The sequence below is a fragment of the Toxorhynchites rutilus genome, chromosome 1 (genome assembly GCF_029784135.1).
Source record: "Toxorhynchites rutilus septentrionalis strain SRP chromosome 1, ASM2978413v1, whole genome shotgun sequence".
Lineage (NCBI taxonomy): Eukaryota > Metazoa > Arthropoda > Insecta > Diptera > Culicidae > Toxorhynchites > Toxorhynchites rutilus.
The window spans coordinates 91,955,338-91,977,531 of NC_073744.1; the positions used below are offsets into that span (position 1 = coordinate 91,955,338).

The 22,194-nt window shown below is 41.3% G+C and overlaps 1 protein-coding gene across 1 annotated transcript in view; it reads left to right on the forward strand.

The window, feature by feature from the left end:
* LOC129761988 (sodium-dependent nutrient amino acid transporter 1) overlaps positions 1-22,194 on the forward strand; it is a 38,554-nt gene that overhangs the window by 6,486 nt on the left and 9,874 nt on the right. The window contains 5 exon segments of the mRNA XM_055759897.1: positions 17,752-17,938; positions 18,009-18,098; positions 18,190-18,421; positions 18,566-18,836; positions 18,976-19,079. Of these exon segments, the coding sequence (XP_055615872.1) occupies positions 17,752-17,938; positions 18,009-18,098; positions 18,190-18,421; positions 18,566-18,836; positions 18,976-19,079 (884 nt within the window).

Sequence of the window (22,194 nt, forward strand, 5' to 3'; positions counted from 1 at the left end):
ATCACTCCTTCGATGAATCCAGGCACATTGGTAGATGGCAACGATTTCATTCCCGCACAGCGTTCAACTCCAGTTCATCGACCATCTCTGGCTGCACCACCCGCAGCGACAGTTAATGACGAAACGGTGTGTGTATTGAATCGAAGTCAGTTTGCCGCACGCCAAGCTGTTTCCAAGGACTTACCAGAGTTCAGTGGGAATCCAGATGACTGGCCACTATTCTTTTCGATGTTTAACTCCTCAACCCAAATGTGTGGGTTCTCGAACGAAGAGAACATGCTACGCCTGCGGAAATGCTTGAAGGGAAAGGCGCTGGGCAGTGAGGTGTCGACTACTCCATCCAACTAACGTAGCCGGGGTGATGTCGACGCTGAAGATGCTCTACGGGAGACCGGAGGCTATTGTTCAAGCAATAATTCGGAAGGTTCGCTCACTACCTCCACCGAACATGGAGAAACTGGAAACAGTTGTGAATTTCGCGCTCACGGTAGAAAATCTCGTTGCTACGATTCAGGCATGTGAAGTTGGCGACTTTGTGTACAATTCATCACTCAGGTACGAGCTGGTAGAACGGCTCCCATCGTCACTCAAAATGGACTGGGCAAGATATTCTCGTGGGAAACAGAGTCCAACGCTCATCGATTTCAACGCGTGGCTATATACAACCGCGGAAGATGCCAGCGCCGTCATGATCAGTAGCAGTAGCGAGCAGCGTGTTCGGGGAGGCAAGAAGGATGGCTTTCTGAATTTTCATTCCGAGGAGGGATCCCCCAGTACAAGATCTACCGAAGCTTCGTTCAAAACGAAATCATCCGGTGTAGTCGTTAGGGATCAATGTACAGTTTGCAAAGGTACTTGCCCCTCTGTAGCAAAGTGCAAGAGATTCCAGGAATTTAGCTACGATTCCAAGTGGGCAACCATCAAGGAGTGCAAGTTGTGCCGGAAATGCTTGCGAAAACATAATGGGTCTTGTAAACAGTCCAAACCGTGTGGAATGAACGGATGCGAATTCCTGCATCATCCGCTGCTTCATAACACGCAAAAACATGAAATCTCAAGAAGTATAGCGTCGAAGCCAACACCTCCTAGTACCGCACAAACAGAAACGAGGAAAACCGATCAAAGTTGCAATGTTCACCAAGGTCAGTCGGACATACTATTCAGAATTGTTCCTGTCATGATGTATGGACCAAAGAAGACGATACGCACATACGCGTTCGTTGATGATGGGTCCGAGCTCACGCTAATGGAGCAGAGTCTGTCCGATGAGTTGGGTGTGCAAGGACCGACAAAATCGTTATGCTTGAAGTGGACCGGCTGTACGCAGAAAATGGAGAAAGAGTCGCAGAAGATAAACCTGCAGATATCAGGCGTGCATAGTTCGAAAAAATATGATCTGTCTGGTGTCTACACTATGTCCTCTTTGCAAATTCGTCCTCAAACATTACTGCTTGCGGAGATCCAGAGAAAGTACCCATATCTGGTAAAATTACCTCTCGAGTCGTACTACGATGTCAGTCCTCGTATCCTTATCGGTCTGGACCATGCTAGACTGGGACATGCCATCAAAAGTCGAGAAGGAGGCGACAACGAGCCAATCGCTGTCAAAACAAGGTTAGGGTGGATGCTCTTTGGTAATTGTACCGCCAAAAAGAAGGCTGAGCGGTACGTGAACTACCACAACGTACAAACATGCGAGTGCAACCGGCATCCAGACGATGACCTACATAAGATGGTGAAAACGTACTTCTCACTCAACAGTCTTGGACTCATAAAACCAGACAAATTGCTGGTGTCACATCAAGACCAACGAGCACAAATGCTCCTGGATACGCTTACTCGATGTATAGCTGGCCGATATGAATCCGGGCTCCTCTGGAAGTATGATGACGTCCGACTTCCGGATAGTGAATCGATGGCGCTGAAGCGGTGGAGGTGTCTAGACAATCGTATGAGGAAGGATCCTGTTCTAGCCGAGATGATAAGGGCAAAAATTGATGACCACGTTAGCAAAGGTTACGTAAGGAAGTTAACCGTTGAAGAGTTGCAATCGCCAAGGCCTCGTGTGTGGTACCTTCCGATTTTCCCGGTCGTCAACCCAAACAAACCGGGTAAGATTAGGCTCGTTTGGGACGCAGCAGCCACCGTCCACGGATTGTCCCTCAATAGTTTCTTGCTGAAAGGTCCTGACCAGCTGACATCTCTTCTATCCGTGTTGGTGCAGTTCCAAGAGTTTCGGATAGCAGTGTGTGGTGACATCCGCGAGATGTTTCACCAGGTGATGATGAGAATTGAGGACCAGCACTGCTTACGCTTCTTCTGGAAAGACAATGATCATGCTACGGAGCCGAACATCTACGTAGTACAGTTGATGACCTTCGGTGCCTGCTGTTCGCCGAGTACCGCACAATACGTAAAGAACAGAAATGCCAAGAGGTTCGAACGAGATCATCCCGAAGCTGTCGACGCTATAGTCAACCGACATTATGTGGACGATATGCTTGTGAGCGTGGAGTCTGTGGAGAAAGGAATCCAGCTTGTACAAGACGTCAAAAAGATCCACGCAGCAGCTGGGTTCGAAATGCGGAACTGGATATCTAATTCTAGTAGCGTTCTGGCAGCGGTTAGTGAGGAAATAGCGAATGAGAAGAACCTTGATATCGGAGACGAATGCGTAACCGAAAAAGTCCTTGGTATGTGGTGGGATACTTCGAAAGACTGCTTCACCGCACGATATGATAGAGAACTCATCTCAGGACACCGTCGACCAACGAAAAGAGAAGTGTTACGCACCCTAATGATGGTCTTCGATCCATTGGGACTCATTGCACACGTTATGATGTTCCTGAAAGTTTTACTGCAGGAGATCTGGAGAACGTCTGTTGGGTGGGATGATCCGATCGAGGACTTGCAGTACGACAAGTGGCTGTCATGGTTGGCCATTTTTACGCAGATAACAACCGTTGAAATACCACGCTGCTACCGAGTGCTAATACCCGCAGAAGCCGGTACCGATGTACAAATGCATACATTCGTTGATGCAAGTGAGAACGGCTTTGCTGCGGCGGTATATTTACGATTCGAGAATGGCGATACTGTTGAATGTTCGCTAGTAAGTGCCAAAACAAGAGTTTCTCCACTCAAATTTTTATCGATTCCTCGATCCGAATTGCAAGCGGCAGTTATAGGCGTGCGGCTTGCAGATACTATTTCAAAATCGCTCTCAATCCACGTTACGCAGCGGACGTTCTGGACAGATTCCAAAGACGTACTTTGTTGGCTCCGTTCGGATCACAGACGGTATACTCAGTTCGTTGCATTTCGGGTCAGCGAGATACTCGAAACGACAGAGATATTCGAGTGGCGATGGGTTCCGACAAAACACAACGTAGCTGATGAAGGAACGAAGTGGAAGCGAGCGCCTAACTTGGCTAGTAACAGTCGCTGGTTCCGTGGACCGGAGTTCCTTTTGCTCAAAAAAGAAAACTGGCCTGAGAATCCATTTCCTGGAAGAAACACCAATGAGGAGCTTCGACCGCATCTCCTCGTTCATACTCGACCAAGGGTTCGCCAATTTATCCCCAGAATTATTCCAAATGGATCATTCTTCTACGCGTAACGGCCTATGTGATGCGCTATATTCGCAACCTAAAGCTTAGTTGCTACGGAAAACAACGAGTACTCGGGCCACTGCAACGACAAGACTTTATAGACGCGGAAAACCATCTGTTTCGCTGTGCTCAGTCCGCCGTTTTCGCAGAGGAAATAGCTATCTTCGAGAAGAACCGTTTGCTGAAGAGTTCAGCTAAAAGCATTCCCAGATCTAGCCTGCTCTACCAGTAGTGTGCCTTTCTGGATGAGAATGAAGTTCTTAGAGTCAAAGGCCGAACGAAGGCCTGTGCGTTCGTCGATCGAGATGCATTTGAACCGGTGATACTTCCCCGCGACCATTGTTTACACAAGATATAAGCGGAGAAGATTCAGAATAAGATAGGTGCAATAATAGTATTGATACGTGGGATATTAATAGGAAGATAGCTAGGTTATTCAAGTTGGGTTAGACCTCGGCTATCATAGCGACGGCGATAGCTGAATATCCCCGCCTGTGTATACCGTACCTGAACGTAAACGGAATGAGCGTAAATGAAAAATTGTAAAGCGCTATTTGAATCTCTCTCTTTACGCGCTCATTGATAAATAGCGCACGTGAGCGATGTTAGAGTTAGTAGTGCTAGAATTTCAGCCATTGGGAGCACTGGTCGGTCACCGAAAATCGGCCAACTTTAAATGTAATTTTTGTATAGTTTTAAGAATAGTAGAATAGAAGAAAGCATTGTTTAAGTAAAATAAACCTTTTGTGTGTCTAATAAAATTGTGTTGTGGTATTGTCACTTTACGTGAACCGATAAAATAGGGCCTCAACTGACCCCTATTCAAATTGAAAAGAAAGTGCAGTTACTGCAGTTTGTGGAAAAGGGTACTGTCACAGATTCGGTAACCCTTCATCGGAAAACCTTTTGGAAAGGCGTGAATAGTGGTTACAATTCGCAACATTGGTGCCGTGACCAGGATATTTATCCTCAAAGGGACAATTGGGCTATTCACGCCATTATTGGATCATTGAATAGAGAATACGCCATCATAGGAAATTTGAATAGCGATTTTGTATCCTGCCATTACAATTGCTGTATTCTGTATTCAATACTTCGCGCCATAGTTTAATCACTTTCGCTGATTCGGATTCTGGATTGGAATTATTTTTCATACAAGGCCTAGTTGACAGGCTCATACGGTGAGTACCTGTCCAACGTTTCTAAAAACGCTTTCTGTTCTACCGGGTCATCTATCTCTACTTTTCGGTGTTCTACGTTATTGGATGTGCTGATTATCTCGGTGGCCGATCACATTCGGCAAGTTTTTCTGGACGACAAGGTGGAATTGAATTTGAAACAAATTAGGACCATAGGACATTCAATTCGAAAATTACATACGCAATACGGAGCATCAATTGCAATTAAATTTATTCAAGGCCTGATTGACAGGCTCACAAGGTGAGTTCCTGTCCAACAGAATTATTTTATTGTGGAATGGTGCTTTGCTTGTCGTATTTTTGAACAGATTTTAGAAAAATAAATTCACAATTTTAACGCTGATATACATCGTGTGGATTTCGACTGCTACGTTCCTCGGCTTCTCTCGCTGCTGAACGAATTCGGCTTTTGGATTCTGGTGGACAACTGCTGCTTACTGCAACTGCTGAAAATAAAGAAAAAGAGGAACAAATTACATTCGGAAGAATAATTTTATTCAAGGCCTGTTTGACAGGCTCACCAGGTGAGAATCTGTCCAAACATTTAAATTTTCTTCCGAAAGGTGCTTTTCTTGTGCGTTGTTTCTGTTGCAGAAAATTTTCCCACTTTCAACACACTCTCCAGCAGCAGTCGTCATGGGAAAGAAACTAAAGCCCAAAATTTTCGTGAGGGACAGCATCGTGGATTTTCTTCTACGTACGGAGAAATACGCTGCTGACAACGCACAAGCCGATGAAAACGTCGTGAAGGGCCGCTTGGAGAAATTGGAAACCAAATGGGACGAATTCGAGGAGATTGAAAATGAAATTGAGGAGGCAGAGGAAGACGAAGAAAACATCGAGGCGCACGGAGAGTTAGGGCTGACTTCGAAGAAAAATATTTCGAGGTAAGGGCAAGGTTGATGGCAAAATTACCACGGGTTTTAACACAAAACGAGCAACAAAACTACGCTTTACCACCTACTAACACACTACACGCCCCTGTACGACTGCCACAAATAAATCTCCCAGAATTCGACGGAAAATATGAACACTGGCTTCCATTTCACGATACATTCAGGGCCCTAATTGATTCCTCTGCTGAGTTAACCAATATCCAGAAGTTCCATTATCTGCGAGCTTCTTTGAAAGGTGATGCGTTGAAACTGGTTGATTCCTTTCCGATGAGCGATGCGAACTATAGGGTTGCATGGGATGGATTGGTAGCTCGGTTCTCCAACGGTTATCTACTCAAGAAACGTCATCTGAACGCGGTGCTAGAATATCCGAAGATGAAGAAGGAGTTGGCTTCAGGTATCCACGACATCATCGATTGCTTCGAGAGAAACACCAAAATATTGGATCAACTGGGTGAAAAAACAGCCGGATGGGGTGCAATGCTGACTCACATCATGATCTCAAAGCTGGATGATTCGACGCAGAAGTATTGGGAGGAACAAACAACACATCACGAAGATCCTGTTTTCCCTTTGCTCGTGGAGTTCCTAAAAAAAACAAACACGGGTACTTGATGCAGTGTCGGTAGATCAACACATTTCTGGTTCAGTTAGTCCACATAGCGCTATTAAAGCACGTCCAATGAAGGTTTCAGTCAACTCGGCTACTGAATATACGGGTCCAAGCTGTGCATCGTGCGGTCAACAACATGCCATCGTACGGTGTCCGACATTTGGAAAATTTACTCTAGACAAACGGTTGAAGTTTACCAATTCGAAACGTCTCTGTAGCAACTGTCTGGGACGCAATCATATGGCAAGAGACTGTCCTTCAAAGTTCCGTTGTAAAACGTGTGATAAGAAACATCACACCCTTCTTCACCCTGGTTTCCCTGGTTCTGGTTCGACGGCCACTAGCGCAGCGGTTGTCGATAAAACTCCTACTCCGTCTACATCTGGTGATTCATCGAGTTCTGGTGGTTTGGTTTCTAGCTCGGTGGTATCAATTTCTTCTAATCTAGCAAAGGAGTCCATGGAGTCTCACGTCTTTCTATTGACGGCTTTAGTAAAGGTGAAGGACAGTTCTGGAAGGTCGCATCTAGCACGGGCTTTGCTGGATTCCGGATCGCAGGCCAATCTGATGTCCAAACGATTGTGCGTCTTATTAAATCTCTCTCTTCGTAACAAAACATTGGAAATATGCGGTATTGGACAGGCACGGCAGCAAACAGCATATGAAGTTTCCGCTGAAATAACATCGAGAGTCAATGAATATTGTGCACCATTGGAATTCGTGGTCTTAGACCAAATAACAGAAACTCATCTAAATACTTCACATGATGTTTCGCGTTGGAAACCTCCACAATGGATGAAGCTAGCTGATCCTGATTTCCACAGATCTGGTCCGATCGATATAGTCCTTGGCTCGCAACATTTTTATGATTTTCATCTGCTTAATGGTGGCCGGATGCAGTTCCGAAAATTTGGTCCAAACCTTCCAATCTTCGTCAATACTGTTTTTGGATGGGTGGCTGCAGGTGAAGCTTTGGGAAGAAATTCCATTGCAAAAATTAGCTGCAATGTGACAACTGAAAAACTGGAAAAATCAATCGAAAAATTTTGGATTATAGAAGAAATATCTAAAAGCACTCCTCGTTCGCAAGAAGAGGAAGATTGCGAGCTTCATTTTCGAAATACTGTCACCCGAGATGAAACTGGTCGTTACGTTGTACGCTATCCGAAGAGAATCAACTATAACGAGCTGATAGGAGAGTCCAAAACCGCAGCACTGCGAAGGTTCCAGCAGCTTGAAAGGCGTTTGGTACATGATTCTAGCCTACGGAAACATTACGATGATTTTATGCAAGAATACCTTGACCTTGGACACATGCGATCGATCCACAACGTTCAAGAAATGCCGAAATTGGAGCAACATGTTTGCTATCTTCCACATCATCCTGTGTTCAAAGAAGCAAGTACAACAACCAAGGTACGAGTCGTTTTCGATGGTTCTGCAAAGACATCAACCAGTCATTCGTTGAACGAAGCTTTGTTGACTGGACCGGTCATTCAAGACGAGCTGTTGGATTTGATGCTCCGGTTTCGAAAACATCCGGTAGCATTGGTAGCAGATGTAGAGAAGATGTACCGGCAAATAAAAGTCCACTCTGGCGACACATCTTTACAACGGATCATATGGCGTTTCAATCCACACGAACCGATCAAGGTATATGAGCTGCAAACGGTTACATATGGGCTTTCTCCTTCTTCCTTTCTTGCAACGCGTGTACTCCAACAATTGGCTGATGATTGCGGGCACAACTATCCTCTCGCCGTCACTGCACTGAAGGAGGATTTTTATATGGACGACTTCTTGTCAGGTGCGCAATCTACGGAAGAGGCAAAAGAGTTACGAAATCAAATACAATCCCTCCTACGGGAAGGTGGATTCCAACTGAGAAAATGGAACTCGAACAAACCAGAGGTACTAGCCGACCTACCACCAGCTAGCATAGAAAGTTCTCCAATGCTGCAATTCGAACCGGAACACAGGGTTAAAACCTTGGGTGTTGTTTGGGAAACAAAGCTGGATCAACTATGCATCGAAGTACGGGAAGCATCTAACCATAGTGTTTGGACTAAACGGAAGGTGTTCTCGGTCATCGCTCAGCTGTATGATCCTCTTGGACTAGTATCACCGGTAATTTCTTGGGCAAAAATTCAAATGCAGCATCTCTGGTTGGCCTCTGTTGGCTGGGACGAGCCAATTCCTGACGAGCTTGATAGTCGATGGAGGGAATTCTGTGCGCAATTGCCACTTCTTCAACGCTTTTCGGTGTCCCGATACATTCTTGTGTCATCCTGGGTGAATGTCGAATTTCACGTTTTCTGCGACGCTTCTGAAGCTGGCTACGGTGCATGTATTTACACTAGATCAACCGGCAGGGATAGGACAAATACAACGAAGCTCACAGCCGCAAAATCACGAGTAGCGCCTCTGAAGCGGCTTAGCCTACCACGGCTGGAACTATGTGCTGCACTCTTGGGGGCCAAACTGTATGCAAGAGTATCGGCAGCGCTGAGGATGGAGGGAATTCCCTGCTGGTTTTGGACCGATTCCATGGTCACACTGCACTGGATACGTGCACCGCCAAACACATGGCAAACGTTCGTTGGCAATCGTACCGCTGAGATACAACAACTATCGCATGGACATAAATGGAACCATGTCAAGGGCGTCGACAATCCAGCTGATCATGTCTCACGCGGTTTACTCCCAGCACAGTTATTGGAAGACTCCATATGGCTGTCCGGTCCGGCATGGCTGTCAAAACCACAAGATGAATGGCCTCAGGTCGCCAATTTAATCCTACCATCTGAAGACACATTAGAACGGCGAAAGGTGGTCAACATTGTTCAGCAAGCTCCTGATCCGTGTTTTCTTTTTACGTTGTATTCCTCATTCTGGCGGCTGGTCCGGATCACAGCGTACATCGTTCGATTCGCATCTAATTGTCGACAAAGGTCCCAACGGAATCAGCATCAATTGCTGACGGTGTCTGAGCTGAAAAAGGCGAAGGAGATTTTAGTAAAATGCGCGCAAACAGAACGATTTGGTGAGGAATTGAAGGCACTGAAAAACAATAAACCAGTCCCATCGAACTCGTCTCTAAAACTTTTGCATCCATTCATTGACCAGGAAGGTATTCTTCGTGTTGGTGGCCGGCTCAGACAATCTCCCGAACGCTATCAAACCAAACACCCAATCATCCTCCCTAACAAGCACCCATTAACACTTCTCATCGCAACGCATTATCATAACAAAATACTACACACTGGTCCTCGCATGACACTAGCCTCGATACGTCAAGAATTTTGGCCCATAGGTGGTAAAGCGCTCGTGAATTTTGTGTATCGCAACTGCATACAATGTTTCCGTCACAAACCTGTCCCTTCTAATCAACCTGTCGGCCAATTGCCCGAAGCTCGTGTTCGTCCAAGTCGACCTTTCACAATAACAGGCGTCGATTACTGCGGCCCCGTTTACATGAAACCAATTCATCGCCGTGCAGCTTCTCAAAAAGCATACATAGCGGTCTTCATTTGCTTCGCAACCAAAGCAATTCACCTAGAGTTGGTCTGCAATTTATCAACGGAAGCATTCATCGCTGCTTTGCGTCGTTTCGTAGCCCGTCGTGGACTACCAGCAGAAATCTATTCCGACAACGGAACAAACTTTCAAGGAGCAAGAAACACACTCACTGAACTGTACACTTTGTTAAAAAATGAGAAGCACAAGCAAGTAGTCGTCAATGAATGTAGCAATCAGGGCATAACATGGAAATTCATCCCACCCAGAGCGCCTAATTTTGGTGGCCTCTGGGAAGCAGCGGTCAAATCAACAAAAACGACACTCGTAAAAACAATCGGCAACGCAAAGCTATCCTATGAGGATTATGCCACACTGCTCACACAAGTTGAAGCCAACCTCAACACTCGTCCACTCACACCGCTCTCTGAGGATCCTAACGAGCTGGAAGCGCTAGCACCGGGACACTTTCTAATTGGCCAGTCGTTGAGCACCATCCCTGATTCAGATTACACAAACACAAAAATGCATCGCTTGAAGCACTATCAGCAGCTGCAAAAGTTAATCCAAGACCACTGGATACGATGGAAAAAGGAGTATCTCACCGAATTGAATCATCTCCGGAGGAAGCACCTGGACAAAATAAATGTGGCTCCAGGCCAAATGGTACTACTTCAGGAGGATAACAAACCATCAATCTCCTGGCCATTAGCAAGAATTCATCAAGTGCATCCAGGAGAAGATGGCGTCGTACGAGTTGTAACAGTTCGAACAGAATCTGGAATCTACAAAAGACCAATTTCTAAAGTATTTATACTTCCCTTCGACCGGAACTTGGCAGAGCATCAGCTGAATGGAGATTCCACATCTCAGAGCACCCACAACAAGTGAAAGACGTATCCATTAGGCTAAATTCATCACTTGTATATCACAATTCACTTCACATGTTTGTTTTTGTTTATAAATTTATCAGAACAAATTTAGGTGGCCGGCTATGTTTACACAATATATAAGCGGAGAAGATTCAGAATAAGATAGGTGCAATAATAGTATTGATACGTGGGATATTAATAGGAAGATAGGTTATTAGGTTAGGTTAGGTTATTCAAGTTGGGTTAGACCTCGGCTATCATAGCGACGGCGATAGCTAAATATCCCCGCCTGTGTATACCGTACCTGAACGTAAACGGAATGAGCGTAAATGAAAAATTGTAAAGCGCTATTTGAATCTCTCTCTTTACGCGCTTATTGAAAAATAGCGCACGTGAGCGATGTTAGAGTTAGTAGTGCTAGAATTTCAGCCATTTCAGCACTGGTCGGTCACCGAAAATCGGCCAACTTTAAATGTAATTTTTGTATAGTTTTAAGAATAGTAGAATAGAAGAAAGCATTGTTTAAGTAAAATAAACCTTTTGTGTGTCTATTAAAATTGTGTTGTGGTATTGTCACTTTACGTGAACCGATAACATAGGGCCTCAACTGACCCCTATTCAAATTGAAAAGAAAGTGCAGTTACTGCAGTTTGTGGAATAGGGTACTGTCACAGATTCGGTAACCCTTCATCGGAAAACCTTTTGGAAAGGCGTGAATAGTGGTTACAATTCGCAACAACCATCCTGTAACCCACCTCGTCATCTCCGCCATACATGAGCGATTCAACCATCAGAATCACGAGACAGCGATGAACGAAATACTTCAACGCTACCGTATTCCTCATCTGAAGACAACATACCGAAAAATGCGGAAAGACTGCCAGCAGTGTAAAATCCTTCTCGCAAAACCACAACCTCCAGAAATGGGCAATCTTCCTCCTGTTCGTCTAGCTGCCTTCGCTCGTCCATTCACTCACACGAGTGTGGACTATTTCGGTCCAATATTGGTGTCGATTGGAAGACGAACCGAGAAACGGTGGGGGGTTCTCGCCACCTGCTTAACCACTCGTGCCATTCACCTGCAGATCGCTCATACACTGACTACTGATTCCTGCATAATGGCCATTCACAACATCATGGCTAGGAGGGGTATTCCGGCGGCGATCTACAGCGACCGTGGAACTAATTTCCGAGCTGCAAGCAAAGAGTTGCAGAGTGCAATAGAAAACCTTGATCACGATGCACTATTGAAGGAGCTCACCTCGAGTCACACCGAGTGGTTTTTCAACTCTCCTGTCACGCCCCACATGGGTGGAGCGTGGGAGCGTCTGATCCGGAGTGTCAAGCAGAACCTTGGTCGATTAAAGTCTAGCAGGCTGTTGACACACGAAGTACTGGAAAACGCATTGCTGGAAATCAAAAATATTATCAATTCTCGTCCTCTGACCAACATTCCAATTGATGGCGACGATTCGCCGGTGTTGACGCCCAACCACTTCCTAGTGGGGTCAGCTAATGGCCTGAGATCTTGGGTTCCTCTGAATGACAGCCCTGTCTTGCTTAGGAACAGCTGGAAGCAATCACAAATTCTAGCGGACTTATTCTGGAAGCAGTGGGTTCGCGACTATCTGCCTACGATAACTCGTAGGACCAAATGGCTCACACCAGTAAAACCGATTACAGTTGGAGATGTGGTAATCATCGTTGATCCAAAGTTTCCTCGAAATTGCTGGCCGAAAGGCCGAGTGATTGCTACGTGTCAGGCCCCAGACGGTCAGGTAAGATGGGCCACTGTGCAGACTACTTCAGGTGGCATCTACGAGCGGCCTGCGGTGTCCTTAGCAGTAGTCGACGTAGGCGCTGAGACGAACACGCTTCAGAAGTAGTCTTCGCGTATTCCGGGGGGGAGTGTTATTTACGCCACGTCGGAAAGTGCTCCGGCTGCACCCTACGCCAATCTACACTATCGACCGCTGAACGTACCACACCTATTCACACGCGAGGGATCTCACGCGACTATTGTGCAATGAAGCCCGATTTACAAACACATATAAAAACACAAAGAAAGTCAAAAGTAAACATCAGGAAACAATCGAAATAGCTAACTCCTTAAAACTACATTGAAACTACTTCTTAAAATTAGTGAATTTATATACAATTTATCTTATTATCTATCTTATTTGCTATACTAAGACTAGAAAGGTGAGAAATACGTGAAATAGTAAATAAGTTTGATTATTAACCTATGAATGAACTTAAACTTCAAAATAGCAATGTAAAATCTATAAACTCTAGTGTTGATACTAGCATACCGCCATCTTTTCTGCATTTCGGACAGATATATATATATATATATATATATATATATATATATATATATATATATATATATATATATATATATATATATATATATATATATATATATATATATATATATATATATATATATATATATATATATATATATATATATATATATATATATATATATATATATATATATATATATATATATATATATATATATATATATATATATATATATATATATATATATATATATATATATATATATATATATATATATATATATATATAGACAAACAAGTTCTTCTGTACCGAAACCGCTCACAAAATAACAAAACGCACATTTATATACAAGGTTAATCCAGCGAAAAACACTAAAAGTAAATTTGAAATTATAATTAATTAGCCTAGCTATCACTATCTTAATTTATACACAGGAATTTTATAACTTCTGTTCATTAAAATAAACCACCTAGAGATAGAAGTTCATCGAATTTTGTTTCATTGTCGCTGTGATCAACATATTTTGAGTTTTCCGTTTGCACAGAGTCCCACCCAAACCATGCTCGAGCCTCCACCAAAAAACCACGTCAGTACCCGTTGAAACCTATTGAAGATAACCTATACATTGAAGAACTTTTCGTTATGGTATATAGCAAAATTTATTTTTTGGCAACATTCTTTGTCATAAGAATGGAGGGGCTTAGAATGAAGGGGTGTAAGTGATTTGATCGATTTCTCTACATCGACTTTCTCTTTTGGTCATAACTTAGCTGCAAATACATTCCCAGCTGTATTTGTCAATGCGGAAGATAGGTCAGAACCTCATCTATCGGTTTCTATAGTAAACTCAAATTGGAACGTTTTTGCAGTTGAGTTATTAACTGAAGAAAAAGTTGATGAAGAGAAATCGATCAAGTCACTTACACCCCTTGCATTCTAAGGCCCTCAATTATTTCCCACTTTCGGTCCATGTGAGCTTTGGCTAAACTCAGACGTCTTCCGATGTGAGATGGTGTAAGATGAGGAGCTTTAACCTTTTAAGCCCTCTTTATGTTAGGATTTTTCTCTAAAACTTGACGAATTGTAACCCGTGTAACATTTAAATTGAAATATTGCTTTATTTGCATAAGCGATTTTGAGGTATTCGAAGGTGTTGCAACTATTTCCCGCTTACACCGGTCAGAAAGCTTCGGTTTGCGTGGAGCTATTCTATTCAAACTTTTTATGTTTTTTGAAGATTTTCCTCAGAGAAGAATTATGTTCATAGTTTGTCCACCTCTGATCATGGTTTGTCCGAAAAATGATATAGTTTGTTCAGTTTGAAAAATCATGATTTTTTAACGAACATATTTGAATTCTTAAATAGTTATAATACTGAATGCATTGACACCAATAGAAGGTGGACTTTATAAACCTTCAAAACATGTGCATTTGTTAAAATATCTTATGAAAACAAATAGAGTCCCGCCACAATAGATGAAATATCTGGTCGTAATGGAAAATGTACCAACAGGAAAAAAGGGAGATGTCGAGTTCTATAGCAAATGTCAAAAGTCTACATTTGACTCTCCATTTATTTTAATTGAAAAAATAGAAGGGTAGCGATGGAGACACGATCGCGTTGATAACATAGGACTATGAAATCATTATACATGATTCGATTATTGATTTAATATTATTTGAGAATGACAATAAAAATAATTAAAACTTTTGTAGATGTTTGGTGAGTGTAGGCTGAAGTTTTGTTTTGGAAGTAGCTGAAGACGGTTTATTGAATAGCCTTGCCCTCATGAGAATAATATACAAACTTACCATGTGTCACATTCCTCTCTAGCAACTTGAGTTACGACCTGTAGAATCACTAATATGGAATAGAAGAAACAAACGATTGCTCCGTCGGTTTGCGGAATTAGTAGAAAATGTTTGTTGTTATTCGACTGCAAATTTTCTTCGACTCTAAAAAGAGGTTTACATGTAGTTTTTTTCAAATTTTGATTTATGGACGCTTTGCATTTTTCAGTTCGTTTGCTTCTAACTTTGTAACGGGTCAATTTTGAAAATAAAAAAAAAACTAAAACTCTATCTCAAGGTCTTGCGAAAGGCTATTTGGAAAGCTATGGGAAAAGTAGTTGACTGGTGACTTGTCTGGTTTTTATTCCTTTCTTTGTTTCTATTAGAGATTTTTAAAGCATGAAGGTTCATTCAGTTTTAGTGAGATTTTTGGGTTATAAGAATTGCACATTTATTTATCGAACATATTAAGACCCCCACAAACTACTGACTTTTTACCGACCGATAGTTTTGTCGAGTGTACACTCTGTCCAACTTCTATAAGACCAGGTGGTGATCTTGCTGCTTTGTGTCATTGTGAACAAACAAGGCTTCAATTTATATTCTAGTGTGATTTTCATATGTGTGTGTGCAAGCGTTGAGCGTGAACGAATGTTTTCGTCTTTTTCAACTGTCAATTCGATTTCTGACTATCAAATTCTCTACGGAGTAAACTGAAATGGTTTTTTTCTAGGAAGCACGAACCCGCCCAATTCCAGCTTCACCTATCAGGTAGAACGATTATGCACTCAAGATTATGCAAGTTTTTCAAATAAATTTTGATTCTAAATCTACCAGGGGGAGAGACATTGCGTATCTAAAACAGAAATGCCAGTGCGATGAGTCTCGAAGTCTTGGCAGGAGTATCCCCGCTTACACTTCGGTTTACAGAATTATCTTACAGATTTCTCATCCACTGCAAGATCATGAATCCATTGGTGATTGATAACTTCGAAAATTTACTCCAATTGACTCCTCAGTCAAGTTTCATGTCTTTATGCCATGAGTACTAGGGTGGCAATGGATGTATGGAAAGAATTTCATCATCGAATTTCAAAAACCGACCATATACATTTTGTTTATTGGCCCAAAAAATGACCTGTGCAAAGTTTCAGCTCAATCGTACATGATTTAGGGGTACCTCAAAGCGCTCAAAGTTTTGATTTTTCGATCCTCGAAAATCTTCCAAGGAAATTTAGAAAATCGTTTTTTTTTCGATGCCAAATAACTTGAAAATGCATGCCGAAATTTGAAAAATGTTTGTGTTGCATAGAATCAGAGTGGTCTTATAGAAGTTGGACAGAGTGTAGCTCAACCCGTCAAAACAATCGTCCGATATAAAGTGCGCACATCGAGCCAACTAAGGACTGCATCGAAAAGTCTTTGGCAATATCTGAAGATCAGTTCAATGTGAAACAATAGTGTGGCTAACATAAGTCAAAATATTATGCAGATGCCAAATCCGGACAGAAGAGAAGAAGAGACTGATGCTTTTTATAGAGGGGCAGCATTTTTTTCTTCAAAGATTCATCTTTGTAAATTTGAGCATTGATTGTATCTTTTGTGGAGAAAGTAGGAGACCGCAGAAAACAAGTACAAATATTGCCTTCTCTCCAAATTTTCCCAGCGCAATCGTGCATTCAGCATCGTCCACCTCCTCCTCCACCGATTTCGTGTAGAATTGCAGCCCTGTAAGCGTACTTGAATCATGTTTGACGTATGTTTCGTTGTCCATCAGGATGCATTGGTTGCTGTTGTTCAGTAGCCGGTTATACAGTTTTCGTGCCCTTGTTTTGGCTTGAAATTGTTGTTCTGCGGTTTTATTATGCGCCTTCCACTTTTTATATATCTTCAAGGAGTTCCTGGTCTTGTTTCTTTCAATCATTCCAATGCTGGTTTTAAACTTCACGTGTTGATACCAATCGGTGTTGTTTGGTGATTTTCTACCGGATCCAGGCATATCATTCAAGGAGAACTCGTTGTCATACTTGTGGATAATAGAAAATATTTTTCACACTTGTGGCGCACTTTAAACCGTTTTGCGATTTGGTTGAAGGTAGCACACTTTTCCGTACACCAAGTGTGCTGAATTTTCTTTCATGTCTCAAGATCAATTCTAGTCATAGTGAAAACGAACAATCCAAACGGAATGAATCGATTGCACAAACTTTTGTTGACATGTAAACAAACTTTTGCTTGCATGCACATTCAAACAAGTTCTACCATTTTGGAGTAAAGTCATCATAAAAGTTGCTGATTATTCTTCGATGCAATTCTTAAATAGTCAGGGACGAATGGCCTTAGAGTTACATAAAAATAAAAACAGAACAGAACCAACTTAACAGTCGAGTTGATGAAGAGGTCGCAGAATAACCAACGGCCGGAAGACTATTCTCGAACGATTTAGTACTTAGTTTGTATTTGACTATTGAAGTAAGCGGTCGCATAATGAAAACATTGTCCAGAAATTATTGTTATTGCTCTCATACAACAGACGAGAAAAATCAAGAAGACTTTCCGAGAATATTGGGTGCGTCTAATCCACAGTTGTTCATTCTTGCATTCTAAATTACTAGATTACCCGGAAAGGTTTTCGCCTTTTATCGGATCAGCATAACCAGCTTCAATGAGCTTCAATGAACAAACAACGATTGTGAATTATGCAATGCCATTATAAAAATATTCGCACGACACGAGTGTAGGACACCAAAACTAGGAGCGAACTGAACTATCGACTTATATCCAATGAATAATTTAAATGATCAATCAATTAACCGCTGAACACACACAATAAGTATATCCGTCTCTTACTAGATGAACCTACAGACTATCCAAGATTACAATATCCGATTCAAGTTTCAACATGCAATGATGATGTTTTCAATTCGATTCGTTTTTCAGGATGATGATCCAGCCAACAAGAACGGTGTCCAAGAACGACCCGAGTGGTCGAATAAGCTTGAATTCCTCATGTCATGTATTTCAATGTCGGTGGGACTAGGAAATGTGTGGCGTTTCCCATTTACTGCATATGAAAATGGCGGTGGAGCATTCCTCATACCCTATCTTATCGTTTTATTCGTAATCGGTACTTATACCGCTTTTATTATGATCAATGATTCAATTACTACGCATACTCTAATACTTTCTTTTCTTAGGGCGTCCGTTGTACTACATGGAAATGATATTGGGACAATTTACAAGTCGAAGTTCAGTCAAAGTTTGGGCCATCTCACCTTTATTTAAAGGTGATTATAAAACTTCACATGAATTTGGATGCTATCGAATGTTTTTAGTTACAATTATCCGATTGTTTTCACGATGATAAAAATTTTACAGGGATTGGTATCGGACAACTAATTGGCACAGCGTCGGTAGTCAGTTATTACGTGTCACTAATCGCAATTTCTATGTCGTATTTCTTCGCATCGTTTGCTTCGGAACTACCATGGGCACAGTGCAGAGAATCATGGGGTTCGAACTGCGTAGATTCGGCTATCACCGTTAGGGACATGGTTGCAGGAAACAGATCTACAGGGGATAAAATCAGCAGCTCCCAGATTTATTTCATGTAAGTACACAACAAAAGAAACAATATTTGATTATACATAAGAGATCATATTTACACGCAGGCTGCTGTAGAATCCAAATTAATCAGAACATTGAAATTTTTGAACTGAATATTGATAATACTAAAAAAAACATTATATTCCAGGGATGTTGTACTTAAGGAAAAATCGAATATTACAGATGGCATCGGTACTCCCGACTGGAAGCTCACACTCTGGCTCTTTATATCGTGGGTGGTAATATTCCTGGTGCTAGTCCGGGGCGTAAAAAGCTCTGGAAAAGCTGCCTACTTCTTAGCACTATTTCCATACGTAGTATTGACCATTATATTGATTCGTGCACTGACTCTGGAAGGATCCATAAATGGGGTATTGTTCTTCATAAAACCACAATAGAGCGAGTTACTCAACCCGAAGGTAAATTATACATCCTAGATTGTTCGCAAATTGACCTTTAGATTACTCAGAGGCACTTGAAGTACTTAATTTGAATTTCTTGGTTGTACAACAGCTCTATTATTTTATTGTTTTAACTATTTTAACACGACCAAAGCAGATGTGGAAGGAAGCAGTTGTACAATGCTTTTTTTCACTAGCAGTTGGAATGGGACCAATCATAATGTATTCATCGTATAACTCTTTCAAACACAATTGCTATAGGTAGGTCTAACGATCGAATTTAATACATAGAATAACTCGTATTCTGGTGCTTTCAATGGAGAAAAACAATGGTCAATCTAATCATGTGACTAACACGGACTGGTAAATAATTTTCATTGTTGATTTTTGTAATGTATTCCGAATATTAGGTATGGTATTCTGCTACAACTCAATTGTTTTTTTCGCTCTCTGTTGGCATGGGAACCATTATTATGTTCTCTTCTTACAATAACTTTCATCACAATATATATAGGTAAGAACCTACATTGTTCTTGAACATTTACTAACAAAAATGTAACGGTAATGTGGCAGTAACTCATCTCATTAATCATAGAACACACTAACATCAACTCGATGGCTTTTGAAAGCAGTTCCAGTAGTACCCGACCTATCGGAGTAAATTCAATTTTCTCGGCGATTTTCAATACCCCTATATTGAACAAATGGAACTTCGCTACGAAGCAGTTTAACTTTCCAAAATAGTAATCAACCGCAGGTTGTCGGATTGCATGCCAACTCGTCTCGGGAGTTGGCAGCATCATCTCAGATAACAGAGAAACGAAAGACATTAGTCATTTAAGAAACATTGCGTACTTGACATCTTCGAAAAAGAATTAGACTACTTTTTGAAAAGAGTTCAAAACATTTTCTTTATTTTTTACAAAAAAAATATGACTCAATAACTATAATATCTACAAAATTCTGGTCAAAGGATGAAATGTAGGAAATTGTTTAAATTTAAATTTAAAAACAAAGAAAAGTTACACGGAAAAAAAATATTTAAAAAATTTGAAATTCATTTTACTTAAAATCGTATTGTTCCATACAAATGGAACACAAATTTCTGCATAACTCGAGAACTAATCATGCAAATGAAGCCAAATTCGGCATATAAAGTTTTTTCAAATCTAATTTTTGGCATAGTTTTGGCATCCTGATTTATTACATTAAATGAGCCTAAAATTAACAGAAAATGCGATACTCCCCAATACTTGTATGATAGGTATAGGTTTCAATATAAGATCAATTTGAGCGAGCGAAACAGGAGACACATTGCAAATAAGCACGGATTAAAGCTTTTCGTACAGTTTGCCAAATATAAGTCCCAGACCGAGATGGATATATAGATCTCTATTATGCTCTTCTATTCACTCTTAACACTTCCCAACTTCATTTTATAATGAGGTGTAATATTATCACGCAGTTATGCAACAACACCATTAGCTATGTGAATAGCGTGCTAGTGCCTTGCATTAATCTGGCCTTGGTTCGATCCCCGTTGACACTGTATAGACTTTTTTTGTATAATCCCAAAGGAAAAGGAAACTATGGATAGGTTATACCTATGATATATCCGTAAGGTTGACGAAGGACTGCCGTTGACTTAGTAATCATTTTTGTTTTTTCAATAAGCAATAATCACACGTCGGATGTTCCTCATTGGGTACGATATCTTTTGTATGTATTGATTAAATTATTGACTAAACTAGTGAATAAATGAAACAATTTACGAATTCAATTGCAAACAAATCCCATTTTAGATCAATACATGCATTATGGTAGTAGTTATCGCAGCAAATAGCTATCAACATTTTCCTAATCATCGAACGGTATGCGTAGAAGTTGTACCCGCCATGCCGATTTCCCCAGGCTCCATGGTTTAGAAATCTGTGTTAGGGAAACATTCCGATTTGCAAAAGCACAAACGAGTACAAAAGTACCAGCTGATTGCATCTTATTTGCAATGCCAGTTTCCCCAAGCTCCATGGTTTTGAAGTTTGTGTTAGGGAAACATCCATTCATTCCAGCGATGGTACCTCAATCGTTACGCAATCATAATTGAGTGGATTTCCGAGCGACACTCGCTTGCGATTGTGCGATTGGTGTGATATCAACAGCCTGTTTCGAAAGCAATTTTAAGGCAATTGAAACATGTTTTTGAATCAAAAAGTAACAAACATAGAACGCGTAGCCATTTTATCTTTCGAATGAAGTATATATCATACCATTTCTTTCAGTTGTTTAGGAGCTATTAACTCTCAAAAACTTGTTCTCCGGCCTAACGCTTCCGTTTTCGAAACTTTGAACTTACACCCCAGTATAGAAATGAAAAACATAGTCCTACGTCAAAAAAGAGAGAGATGTCTGCTCCCTTACATACAATCATTTCAAAGCTTTTAAAACAGCTCATTATTTGCTCATTTGACCCTTCAGCACACGGAAAAGCATTATTTCTAGTTTTGGTGTACGATAAATGTTTCTATGGTGGTTAGACACCCTTCCCTCCTCTGGAAGGGGGAGGGGGATTTCATAAAAACACTCGCTGTCCCGGCAAAAGTTGTTCTACCATAACAATTATTTGGTGAAAAATACGCGTTTGCCGTTCTCAAGATGGTCAGCTGAATTTCATAAATTGGGAAACCAAATATACGCCAAACAACTTCATTGGAGCTGATGCACCGACCAATTTGGTAGCGCATTATTCCGTCGTTGTCATCCAATCGAGAAGTATTCACATCGGTATTCTGAATTTGAAACACAGCCATATTGCTTCATTCATTCACGGACTTGCAAATGTACGCAATGCTCTTGATCGAACTGCAGAACTCAAAATTGATATGAACATTGCTGATATTTGTGAAGGGTTGTCCGCTATTTTCAGTGGACCTGATTCTCGAATACACTTCACGGTGGAAACGAAATAAACGGCACGCCATACGTTTTACGAGTTAGTGAAGTGTTCGAGATAATAATGAATTTTCAGGCAGAATGAGCACTTTTCAAATAAAAAACCATTAATGAAAATTGACATCTAATATTTTTGAGATAATTTGATGAGTTTAGTGGGAAAATAATTTCGTATTCAGATGTCGACACCGTACCGTAGTCATCGCGGATACACATAATTTCGTTTGCACCGTGAAGTGTATTCGAGAATCAAGCGCAGTATTTCTTTATTGATTTATTGCGTTTTCCCAAAAATTTCACCAACGACACAATCGGAAGCGTCGGCGGATGTCTAATATAATTAATAAAAAGCGATAAAAGTTTTAGATCAACGCCGGGCTATGAATCATGTTTGTGGTAACAATATCGAACAGAACCCATATTCCGT